The sequence below is a fragment of the Bufo gargarizans genome, chromosome 1 (genome assembly GCF_014858855.1).
Source record: "Bufo gargarizans isolate SCDJY-AF-19 chromosome 1, ASM1485885v1, whole genome shotgun sequence".
Classification (NCBI taxonomy): Eukaryota; Metazoa; Chordata; class Amphibia; order Anura; family Bufonidae; genus Bufo; species Bufo gargarizans.
Window position 1 is genome coordinate 638,986,615 of NC_058080.1, and position 13,473 is coordinate 639,000,087.

The 13,473-nt window shown below is 40.8% G+C and overlaps 1 protein-coding gene across 1 annotated transcript in view; it reads left to right on the forward strand.

The window, feature by feature from the left end:
• The window catches only part of KIAA0825 (KIAA0825 ortholog), a 203,599-nt gene that overhangs the window by 121,429 nt on the left and 68,697 nt on the right, over positions 1-13,473 (forward strand). The window contains exon 13 of the mRNA XM_044282656.1: positions 6,585-6,724. Coding sequence (XP_044138591.1) covers positions 6,585-6,724 — 140 coding nt within the window. The remainder of the gene's footprint in view (positions 1-6,584; positions 6,725-13,473) is intronic.

Consider the following 13,473-nt stretch of genomic DNA (forward strand, 5'->3'; position numbering starts at 1 on the left):
AGGAGCAACGGGGGCGTTGTCATTACACCTAGAGGCTCAGCTCTCTCGCAGCTGCTTGTGCTCTCCACTTTGATTGACAGGGCCAAGCAATTAGAACATGACACTTGGTCCTGTCAATCAAGGTGCAGAGGTTGAGGTAGTTGTAGAGAGAGCAGAGCCTTTAGGTGTAAGGACAACGCCCCCGTTGCTCCTAGAGGCTCATTTGCGTATATTGAAACATAATTTTTCTCAGCAATGCGGGCACATATTAACATGGGACCAACACAGATGCACAGTGGCACATTTACACTGGGCAATTTACAGGGGCCAGCATTTCTAGGCCTGCACCTTCCCAATAATTGCCCCAATCATCATGTGAAGGAGCATTTACAATCAGTTAAAGGGGTTGTCCAGGCTTTTGCTATTGTCTATGGCAAAGACCATTGACCGCAGCAGCGAGCAGGAAGATAGAAGGCAGACGGCATGTGCACACTGTCTCCTCATACAGCTAATTGGCGGGGCACTGGGAATTGGATCCCCGCCGATTTGATATTGATGACCTATCCTGGAGGATAGATCATCAATAGTAAAAGCCTGGAAAACCCCTTTAACATGAAAATAACCATGCAGAGTGTTATCCCCTATCAGCATCTATTTACTTGGTTACACCCCAACCAAGGACGACATCTGCATGGAGTTTGTATGTTCTCTCCGTGTTTGTGTGGTTTTCCTCCAGGTACTCCGGTTTCCTCTTACATTCCAAAAATAAGCTAAATTGGCTTCCTACAAAATAGACCCTAAGGCCCCTTTCACACGAGCGTGACTGATTAGGTCCGGATGCGTTCAGGGTGCGTTCAGTGAAACTCGCACCATTTTGCAAGCAAGTTCAGTCAGTTTTGTCTGCGATTGCGTTCAGTTGTTTAGTTTTTTTCCACGCGGGTGCAATGCGTTTTGATGCGTTTTTCACGCGCGTGATAAAAAACTGAAGGTTTACAAACAACATCTCTTAGCAACCATCAGTGAAAAACGCATCGCACCCGAACATGCTGCGATTTTCACGCAACGCAGAACTGATGCGTGAAAAACAACGCTCATGTAAACAGACCCATTGCAATGAATGGGTCAGGATCCAGTGCGGGTGCTATGCGTTCACGTCACGCATTGCACCCGCGCGGAAAACTCGCTCGTGTGAAAGGGGCCTAAGGGCTGTAGGGATGAGGCCTATATGGCAGCCATTTATTCTCCTGCTCCACAACTTCCTTCCCTTGTGTGAGAAAAATCACATTACAAATGTTTGTCCTTACATATAATATTACCAAAATAATACAAATGAAAAGTAATAAAAAGAACCTGCTAATTTAGTATTTCTATTTTTTGCTTTTATGTTGGTAGAAAAAAGCACTGATACGTAGACAGTGATATTTGTGTGTATATCCACAATTCCTGGTATACTGAATATATAAATATTCTGTAGCTGTGTGAAATGCTGATTCTGGAATTTCAAAGCGCTGATATGTTATTTGCCTCAATTCAAAGGCCAATAACAAATATATGAAAGGCCTGAAGTTTGCTGTAGACTCAGACTCCATTAGAAAATATTAAATCTGTGCTTCTGAAATTCAACTCCGTTTTATAGACGTAATCTGACCTGGCCTTCATGTGCATACGAAATATAATTATACCAATAAGTAATACAATGGATCCACTTAATAATATACATGATTTTTTTGCTGGCGTCAGGAGCTTTGTGTACATACAGCATCAGACAAAAGTAAAATGTCATTCACTTCAGTCTGCTGTCAGCATCAGAATGATTATACATGGCTTCTGCTTCAAAGGCAGAGAATAATATTCAGCTTGTGGAACCTTTTTCATTTGAGTAATTTTTGTGTTTCAGACTTTATGAATTCATATTGCATATATTGTGAGAAAAGCGCAGGGCATGGAGTCTAAACATCTATTTCACATTTGGCCTGTGTCTGCTGGGGATGCTATGCCTCTTAAGGTTTTTCTAATTTGACAAAACTATAAGAAGAGCATGATAATTTGAGTATACTCTTGTAAACCATGGTGTAACCCATTTTTTATTTTGTATTATGAATTGAATTTTATTATTTAATATATACAATATCTACATGACACACTTTTTACTTGAATATGCCTGAAGCACCATTTTTCATGGTTTGTCCTCAATATCAGAGGCCTGTTTGTGTGAGTACTGCTTCCTCTTCAATGTTTGCCGGCATGCCGTTAACATTGTAGTGGCGGTGCTTGTGTAATGACCCGTTTGGGGGTTAACAGCGGTAATTAAACTGCACCACCAATACAATATAGGTGCAGGTATACATTGAAGCGGATGCAACACTTGCAGGAGCGCTGCAGCCTCTTCACACAGCTGATCGGCTAGTTGGCTGAAGTCAGACCCCTATCGATCTGATATTCATGACCTATCTTGAGGATAAGTAAAAAATCTGAATGCCCCTTTAAGTACATTAACCACATTAAAAATGCTTTAAAACAAGTGGATTTTAGTGGCTGTTTTTCTGAGCACAATTAAGGAGGTTTACTAATCAAAATTCACCAGAAGTCTAGTTTAATTTATGCAAAAATAAAAAAAAATGGCGTACATGCTTTGCACCACATTGACTAAGCTGTTTTAGATAGTTTTGTATCCTTTTATGTCTCGCCTGACAAGGGCCTGTGGCTCTACTAAAAAGGTGTGGCTTATAGGAAAGGGGTGTGACTTAATTGTTCTCTAAACTAAGCCAGCAAATAGGTGGTATAAAGTAATGGTGATTTTAGACGGGCCAACTGAGCGGCCGATTGTCGGAAAGGTAGCGTTCCTTCCTGACATTTACATGCAGCGATCTTCTCCACCGTGTGACGATGGGTGAGTTCTATAGCAACAGATTCATGTCTTCTGAGCAGCAGATCACTGTTTAGACCACACGAGGGACAGGATCACCCAATGAACAAAGGTGGTAATTTTGCACAGCTGCCATAGGGTTTAAAGTAGACCATGTTTAGGAGCGAAAACCTCATACTTGTTTACCACCAAAAGCAGATAGACTGACCTTTTAAATGACTGGTTTTAGCTATGTTGTTATGTCTGGAAACTTGTTTTTGTCTGGAAAACCTGCGGTGTCCTTGCCATTGAGTATCATTGAAGCTCTAATGTAAGTCTATACCATACCGGAGCTGAAACAATGTATCTGTTTGTGCTGAGTTTCTCCTCTCCACCCCTCCCACTAGAAGGTTCTAGTCTCGCAAAAACTTTATATAAGGAGAGCAGTCAGAGCCCCTAGTGTTCTACAGTTAGGGAACAGTGCTTGGAGGGGAGACTCATGCCAGCCTAAATGAGTGACCAGAAGAAGACGCTGAGATGGGGACGCTGAGCCACAAACCATAGGTCACTAGCCCTTTGGCCAAGGAGCCACCCGCACTACAGAGCTGGAGACCGTGGGCCTTTGACCAGGAGAGAGGGACAGCTAGTCCAGGCCCTTCTTCTGCCATGGAGGAGACCGGAGAAACCACCCCAATGCCTTACCTGTATTGTTTTGTACCAGAATTCCTCCAATAAAGAAGTACCCTGGTTTATATCATACCCTGACTCTCTGGACTTATTTCCCATTGGGGTGCACCACACCTTACCATCCCTTCCGGAGAGCAGCAACACGTGGTGACACCTCAGCGGTGCCCGGGGGACCCAGCGTAGCTTTGGGGCCACTCCAAACCCGGCCACTGCATAAGCATTTAGAATACAAACTGATCTTCTTAGAGAAGAGTTCGGTGAGAATACATTTTAATTTCAGTGGAGAAGGACTGTGTGTTATGAAAACCACAACCAGCACCCCATCTTTTTCCAGCAAATAAATAAATAAAAACTGCCCAATGGGTTTTTCTAGGACTTAATTACTGATGACATTTCGTCAGGATTGGTGGGGGGATATCTCCCAGCTCTCTGGCGATCTCTGTTTGAAGGGGCCACGGTGCTCAGGGGAGTGCTGCGGCCTCTTCCTCTGCCTGTAACATCACTTGAATTTCTGCAGCTCAGTCCCATTCAAGTGAATAAAACTGAGCTGCAGTACCGACCACAGTCGTTATACAGTCTTGTGCTTTATATACTATGAAGAGGACGCAGCACTCTTCAGTGCGCCGCTGCCTATCAAATAGCTGATCAGTGGGGTTGCTTAGCATCAGACGACAACCCATCCAATATTGATGACCTATTCTAATGATAGATGATCAATATTTAAGTCCTGGCAAACCCCAACATATACAATGAATTATCAATAAGGTTCCACAGGGGTCAGTATTTGACCTACAGTCCCATCTTTGTTTCCTTATATTTGTCTATGACCATGTAATTGGTTTAGACTCTGGAGAGCAACATTTGCTTATTTATAGACGATATTATATATTTGATATATTCTGTATATTGTAATTATATATTGTATGTAAATCTGTAACAGTTATTTGCAATATACTAAACTGTACAGGGAACTAACGGTTCGGCGGCACGGCGAAATAGCGGAAGGATGGATCCGACAGGGTGAACAGCCTGTCGGATCTGTCCTGCCGCAAGTGTGAAAGTAGCTTAACCTATGACGGAACTCAGTGCCGGAAAAAAAAGAATACTAGTGTGAAAGTACCCTAAGCTGAATTATAGCAGCTAGTGCCAGGCAGCTGCTGCCAAGGCAAATACGATTATTGCATATACAGTATCAAAAGGAGCCTAGATACCATGACACGAGGAAAACATAGTTGTGCCTTCATGTGCAAAAGAGACACAACAGAGGTGAAGACACATGGGAATGGCTGGATTACAATTCAAAGAAAAGTTAATAAACCTTGGAATGTGTACAATTCTGAAAACTTGGCTAAGGGCTGCATTACACTACTTGATGTTCGGGCAGTGAGATCGCCAATGCATAACAACATCAGCGCTGGTTTGCACCAGCTTGATTATGCCATATTCTCATCTCCGGATTGCTCGATTCAACAGGTCACCCGGCGGTGATACAGCCACTTTCCGGCATAAATGCTGGTTTTAAGCCGGACAAATACCGTTCCATGCAGCAGTTTTTGGTCCGGCTGACAGCCAGCATTTGTGCCGGATCATCTTGCCAGAGATGTGAACGTGGCCTTACACAGGTTGATAAATACTCAATGTTGGAGGAACGATCTCTACCACAGTCATTCCTTCCATATCGGCAGCACATCCCTAATTACACAGGAAGATCTGCTGCCAATAACCTGCATCTTTGTCTGGATGAAAGATGCCCATCAGCCAACAAACGTGCGTTTGCTGGTTCATCGGCAGATCGGCTGCTCAGTTATATAGGTGAATTATCAGGAATGAACATTCCTATTTACACTTGTTCCCTATAATTCACTCGAAAATCATGCACTGTAGCAGGGCCTTTAGGGGCAACCTAATTACTATGTATAAAGACATCAAAGCGCTGTATAGAGGTCTGCACAGTAATCTTTTTACACCTAGGCCTGAGAACAGGGGGCGTCCACTGCTTACAGGAGATAATTTTTTCCAGGTTTTCTTTCTTTGAAGAATTATATGTAAAATAATGATATATAGCAGGCATGTTCAACCTGCAGCCCTCCAGCTGCTGCAAAACTACAACTCCCAGCATGTCCGAACAGCCTACAGCAGGGCATTGTGGGAGTTGTAGTTTTACAACAGCTGGAGGGCCGCAGGTTGAGCATCCCTGATGTATAGTATCCATATGTGGCACTTCTGCTCCACAGGCTATTGTTTACACCATATCATCACTGTATAGTAATACCACGAACTAGATGGATGGCGTTCTTCATGCTTACTGACTAGGAACCCTTTCTATAAGTATCCTACTAGGGAAGATCTTTTGACTGACGTTTTGCATTTTTTTTTACTTCTGCTGGTCGCGGTTCACTTTGCCCCGACCAAGCAGTCACATGAGCATGTCCTGTAAATGCATTGCCCCTTCCTCCATATCATATGCGTCACTCTGTAATGAGTGCTTACGCCAAATGCTCCACTGGGATCACATACTGTACCTAAAATCCCATGTCTGTCCGTCGCCAATCACCCTGAATGGGGCCCCACGGCAGACGCCATTGCTCTTTCAGAACGTTGTAATATTATTTTGGCAATGTAGAGCGATAAATCACGGATCGTTATGGCTTAGATTAGCCCCTGGCTTGTCAAAACGCCTTTCAGTAGACAGATTATTTTGAGTGCACCCCCCGGGGTGTAGTGACATCGAGGTACAGTTTAGTGGAGGCAGATTTATTCATATACAAAAAGTTCCAATTTTTTAGCTCCGACAACAAGAACATACATGGCTCCACACAAAGGATAAGTGAAGTTACTTTGTGTCAGTAACATATCTGGCAGCGTACCAAATGTTAATTTGCTCTTAGCTACTTGAGATTAAATGTAATTCCTTCCCTGAGCAGTTTTAAAGTAAGCAAGCATGAAAGCATTTTCCGAGTAATCTGGGAGGAATTGACATTTAAATGAGTTAGCATTACATCTGCACTTTAAGGCTATTCATTTCATAGATAAATTAACTACATTATTCTCTCTTTATCTTACGTTTTGAAAGAACTCCTTCAGCAGGAGAAATGGCAGTCCAGGGTCAGCTCAAACTGCTCTTATCCCAACCATGCTGTAATTGGAACTTGCTGCTGGAAACACTGCTGCGTCCTGATTGTCTCGTTGCTAGAACTTTGCTGACTTGCTCAAGTAAGTACATCTATTTCATCTAAGACTTGCGGTATGGGCAGTACTCATATACACCTATGTGCATGCTTGTGCAGGGTATTCCTGTTTGTGCTCCTGTGAACTTTAAGCCTTCTGGCGGTTGCATTTTTACAGAATTTGCTTATAAGTCTTGGGGGGATCTATTGAGGGCAGTGACGCTGAACGGCAATCTAATGCAAGGCAGAGAGGATTTTGCTGTTAGGATCTGATGAAGGCCCTAGTGAACGATTTGCTGATGGTTTTCTGTTAATTATTAAAAACACAGTACTAAGGTTTCATCATCTAAATGCTTTTTGTAATACACAATGGAATAATGCGTATTGAAACACTTTATTATAGTAGGTGGTAAGATTTTATAGGTGTTTTACTAGCAATTCAAAGTGCTCAGACATATCATGTGCTATTATCATACTATAAGCTCGGTATGGTTTATTATACAATCGTACCTTGCAGATGCCGCTGTAAAGATGAATGTTATCGATAGCAGTATTGTTCTCTAAGCTTATATATTGTACAGATAAGATGTTTTAAAATTGTTCAATGATAGGAAGCAAGTGAAGCATTGTGATTTAATGGTCAATGATATTTGGGACTGTGAAAGGTCAAATGATGTGTTGGCCCCAAATACTTACCACTTTCTTAGATGAAGCTGCCCCAGACTGATGTCTTCGAAATTATTGTAGGCAGTCCATAAAGTCCCAAACATGTAGTGATGCTTCAGGTTTGCTGTAGATTAGAGATTGGCTATATGGACCTCTTCCAAGCGGAAAGGACACATTGATTATTTGTCCCCAAGCCAGCAGGGAGGACAGAATTACTGGTGGTAAACTCATGAAAAATGCCATTCTAGAAAGAAGTGTAGACTCCTAGCATGGTGGCATCTAGTATCAGCAGTCATAGCATCCATTCTAATAGGAGAGTGGAGATTAAAAGAAAACGAAACAAAAACTTCACTGGTGACTCGGATACCAAATGTTGTTCAAGGTCTACACAGTGTCCCCAGGACTCGTATAGTTAGTATAGTCAGTAGACTGGTACAAACTAAAAGACATATGGTATAATTATCAAAACCAAAATGGTCAACATTATTGGAAATGCCTTAATGAGGATGTATAGCAAAACAGGGTTATAAAGTTGATAGTTATTGTGAATACGCTATTCGCGCCTCTGTAAACTGTGCTGTCCTCATTTGTTATAACTCAATAAAAACGTATCGAACACCATAAAGTTGATAGTTATATATCTTCATAAAGATTCAAAAAGACTCATTTTGTCATAGAGCCTGCATTCCATCCATTTGAAGAACCATCCATGTACCATGAGATTCCAATTTCTCTAAAAAAAAAAAAAAAATGTATCTCATTGCATTGATAAATTGGAATGTAATGTGGCTAAATATTGTCCAAAATGTTAGCCCTGTGCAACTACAGTCTAGAAACAACCTTTATATGGAAAGTTCTTGTGAAAAGTTGGAGATGTCATTTTCTACTGACGAAAAGGGACAGCAGAACTAATGAGCCTAGAAATATTTCTCTGACATCTACCATGCTTCAGAGTTACAATAGTTGGCACCATTGATGTGCTGTAGTAGCATTTTTTTTATAGAAAATGCTGGCTATGGATAAATGCTCAATCAAGCTGAACATACTACAAGTATCAAATCATTATATTTGATTTGTAACAGGCACATGGAAAGACACGCAAGTACTGCTCGTATATAAGATAGACCAGGGTGTGGCGCCAAGATAACCCCCCATCACCACAAAACTCTCCCCTTTATTTTTTTTATTTTTTGTAGTGCAATATGAATAGTTCTCATGTCCCTCTCCCATCTCAAGAAGGATGGCAATTCAGAGCACCTACCGAAAAAATGCATGAGATCTCCACATCTCCTTTTGTCTGAGTAGGACAGGGCATGTCTTAGGGCTTATTCACACAGTGATTCACATCCACGTGCTGTTTGTGTTATCCATGGACAACCCACAAATCTATTGAATTATATACAAAAGCTCATTAAAACTACAGACAGAACATGGATGGTCTTTTTCAGTGCTCTATTGTATAGAAAATTGATAAAAACTTTGTAAAAAAAAAAGAAACCGTGAACCATGGTGGAAAATGATGTGTCCTGAAATCTTTTGTGGATGCAAATCTTGGATACAAAATGATCTGGGTTTTGACATGTGATTAAGGCCTAAAGCTGCCTTAGTTTTATTGAAGTGGTCATTTCTATGTTAAAGAGCAGATTTGTACCTATGACACTGGCTGACCTGTTACATGTGGGCTTGGCAGATGAAGACATCTGTGTTAGTCCCATGTTCATATGTGCCCGCGTTGCTGAGAAAATGATATTTTATATATGCAAATGAGCCCCTAGGAGCAACAGGGGCATTGCTATTACACCTAGAGGCTCTGCTCTCTCTGCAACTGCGACGCCCTCTGCACATCATCATGCCTGGCCCTGTCAGTCAAAACACAGAGGGCGCAGCAATTGCAGATAGAGCCGAGCCTTAGGTGTAACAACAACGCCCCCATTGCTTCTAGAGTCTTATTTGCATATATTAAAACATCATTTTCCTAAGCAATGCCTTCAGCTGCCAAGTGCACATGTAACAGGTCAACCAGTTTCATAGGTACAAAACTGCTGCCAGATGCCTTTTAATTGCTCTCCAAAATAGAAATAAAGCCCTCAGGTTTTGGAATTGTTCTATTCCTTTGGAAACAATCTCTAAAAACATAGTCCTTTAGATCTTATCCAAAAATGAATAAACTGTTCAAATAACCGGTAAGGTATAGCATAGTGATTATACTCAGGCAGTATAACATTTTGTACCTGTACGCCCTGTGTATTTCACCCAGGGCGGTGATCGGAACTGAGTGCCTGCTAAAATCAACCAGCAGGCACCCTGGGACAGGACCACCCCCCCCCTCCCCCTGTATTGGCTATCGCTGCGGATTAACCCCTTCTATGCCGCTGACCGTGGCATAGAAGGGGTTTGTGTTTGAGTGAGTGCATCGAGTCCCCACACTGCTGTGGCGGGGACTCGATATCTCAGAAGGCAGCCTGATGCCGTGCAGAAGCTGCCCAATGCCTTGCACAGCATCGGAAGCTGCCTTCTACGGGAGCCGAGGAGATCCAGCCATAGACTGGGTCTCCTAGGCAACCTGTTTGTTTACTACTCACTGTAGTACATGAACAGGCAATGCATTACAATACAGACGTAGTGTAATAGAAACATAGAATGTGTCGGCAGATAAGAACCGTTTGGCCCATCTAGTCTGCCCAATATACTGAATACTATGAATAGCCCCTGGCCCCATCTTATATGAAGGATGGCCTTATGCCTATCCCATGCATGCTTAAACTCCTTCATTGTATTTGCAGCTACCACTTCTGCAGGAAGGCTATTCCATGCATCCACTACTCTCTCAGTAAAGTAATAGTTCCTGATATTACTTTTAAACCTTTGCCCCTCTAATTTAAAACTATGTCCTCTTGTAGCAGTTTTTCTTCTTTTAAATATTGATTCCCTTTATGTATTTAAAAGTTTATATCATATGCCCTCTGTCTCGTCTTTCTTCCAAGCTATACATGTTAAGGTCCTTTTAATCTTTCCTGGTAAGTTTTATCCTGCAATCCATGTACTAGTTTAGTAGCTTTTCTCTGAACTCTCTCCAAAGTATCAATATCCTTCTGGAGATATGGTCTCCAGTACTGAGCACAATACTCCAAATGAGGTCTCACTAGTGCTCTGTAGAGCGGCATGAGCACCTCCCTCTTTCTACTGGTAATGCCTCTCCCTATACACCCAAGCATTCTGCTAGCATTTCCTGCTGCTCTATGACATTGTCTGCCCACCTTTAAGTCTTCTGAAATAATGACCCCTAAATCCCTTTCCTCAGATACTGAAGTTAGGACTGTATCACTGATTTTATATTCTGCTCTCGTGTTTTTATGCCCCAGGTGCATTATCTTGCACTTATCAACATTAAATTTTAGTTGCAGAGGGGATCAGACCCCCAAAAGTGAACAGCAGAAAAAAAAAAAGTAAAAAAAAAGTGTTTTTAATAAAATTAATAAAGTAATAATATTAATAAAGTAAAAAAAGAAAAAAAAAAAAAACTTTCCCCTTATTTTATAATAAAACACAGAAAACAAAAACAAACCACACATATTAGGTATCGACGCGTCCATAATGACCGGCTCTATAAATATATCACATGATCCACCCAGTCCGATACATACCATACAAAATAAAAACCGGGTTAAAAAAAAAAAGCAATTTTTGTCACCTTACATCACAAAAAGTGCAACACCAAGTGATCAAAAAGGCATATGCCCCTCAAAATAGTACCGATCTAACCGTCACCTAATCCCGCAAAAAATGAGCCCCTACCTAAGCCAATCGCCCAAAAAATAATAAAAAAAACTATGGCTCTCAGACTATGGAGACACTAAAACATGATTTTTTTTGTTTAAAAAATGAAATCATTGTGTAAAACTTACATCATTTTTTTTTAAAAGTAGACATATTAGGTATTGCTGCGTCCGTAAGAACCTACTCTATAAAAATATTACATGACCTAACCCCTCAGGTGAATACCGTAATAAAAGAAAACGGTGTAAAAAAAGCAATTTTTTGTCACCTTACATCACAAAAAGTGTAGTAGCAAGCGATCAAAAAGTCATACGCACCACAAAATAGTACCAATCAAACCGTCATCTCATCCAGAAGAAAATGAGCCCCTACACAAGACAGTTACCCAAAAAATAAATACAACTACGGCTTACAGAATGTGGAGATACTAAGAAATCTTTTTTTATGCTTTGTTATGTAAAACTGAAACGAACAATCCAAAAAAGTTGTCATATTTGGTATTGTCGCATCCGTGACAACCTGCTCTATAAAAATACCACATAATCTAACCTGTCAGATGAATGTTGTAAATAACAAAAAAATAAAAACGGTGCCAAAACAGCTATTTCTTGTTACCTTGCCTCACAAAAAGTGTAATATAGAGCAACCAAAAATCATATGTACCCTAAAATAGTACCAACAGAACTGCCCCCTTATCCTGTAGTTTCCAAAATGGAGTCACTTTCTTGGAGTTTCTACTCTAGGGGTACATCAGGGGGGCTTCAAATGGGACATGGTGTCAAAAAAACCAGTCCAGCAAAATCTGCCTTCCAAAAACCGTATGGCGTTCCTTTCCTTCTGCTCCCTGCCGTGTGCTCGTACAGCAGTTTACGACCACATATGGGGTGTTTCTGTAAACTACAGAATCAGGCTATAAATATTGAGTTTTGTTTTGCTGTTAACCCTTAACCCTGGAAAAAATGAATTCAAATGGATTTTAGAAATGTTCTGAAAAATTTAAAGATTTGCTTCTAAACTTCTAAGCCTTGTAACGTCCCCAAAAAATAAAATGGCATTCACAAAATGATCCAAACATGAAGTATACATATGGGAATGTAAAGTAATAACTATTTTAGGAGGTATTACTATCTATTAAAAAAGTTGAGAAATAGAAATTTAGAATTTTTCCAAATTTTTTGTAAATTTAGAATTTTTTATAAATATAATTTTTTTTTTTTTGACTCAATTTTACCACTGTCATGAAGTACAATATGTGATAAGAAAACAATCTCAGAATGGCCCTATAAGTAAAAGCGTTTTACAGTTATCAGCACATAAAGTGACATATGTCAGATTTGCAAAAAATGGTCCTTAAGGTGAAAAATGTCCCGGTCCTTAAGGGTTAAGGTGCTGCATACAAGTTTTAATAAGTGGCTTTTTACTCAGTGGTTGTATTTGTAATATTCATCCACAAATTGGATGTACAAATGGCCACAATAGCAAAAAATAATAATTTACGTGTCTCTGTCTACTGCCCCGTGATGGAAAAATGCTTTTGTTTGGAGAACAGCTCAGGTATACTATACCTCGCTGTCTTCCAATAAAGAGCATTTTTGGTCCCTTTTATCGTACCATACCATTACCTTACCGGTTTTCCTATTTTATGTGAATAATTTGCTGTGAGTGTAATAATTATAAGCACTATTAGAAGCCATTAGGGCATTTAATTAGAATTGTTTATATCAAGCTGCGTTAGCATCCTCATTAGAAGACTGAAAAAAGAAAATGTGCTATCTGGTTGACATGCAAATATAAAACAAGATGCCATTTTAATTACTCTAGTAACCTAGGACGATATATAAACATTAACAAGTACAAATAATGCACATTTACTTTTATGTGATCCGTGTCATGCCAGTTTATTTTCTTTTTTTATTTAACCTGTTGGGGACACTTGATGTACTGGTATGGCATGATGTCCCGGTACTTAAGGACACATGACGTACATGTGTAGTTCCGATCACCGCCGCACGGTGGGCGCTGATCGGAACTGGGTACCTGCTCAAATCATTGAGCAGGCACCCTGGGACAATGCACGGGGGGGGGTCCTGTGACCTCCCCGTGTCGGCGATCGCATCAAACCGCAGGTTAATTCAGCCTGCGGTTTGCTGCGTTTTCGGGTTATTCGGTTATTAAAAAATTTTATGCGTACGCTGACTGTGGTTGGATCTCTTAGTGTCTGGCCACTGTTAGCGCATCGCACACCCCACCGCTGGTCAAATTCGGACGGTTGATCAGCGAGTTTGAATTTTGTTTAGGTTTTAGGGTAAGTCCGCGAACACCCGTGCCCCCACACACATGCACACCAAATAA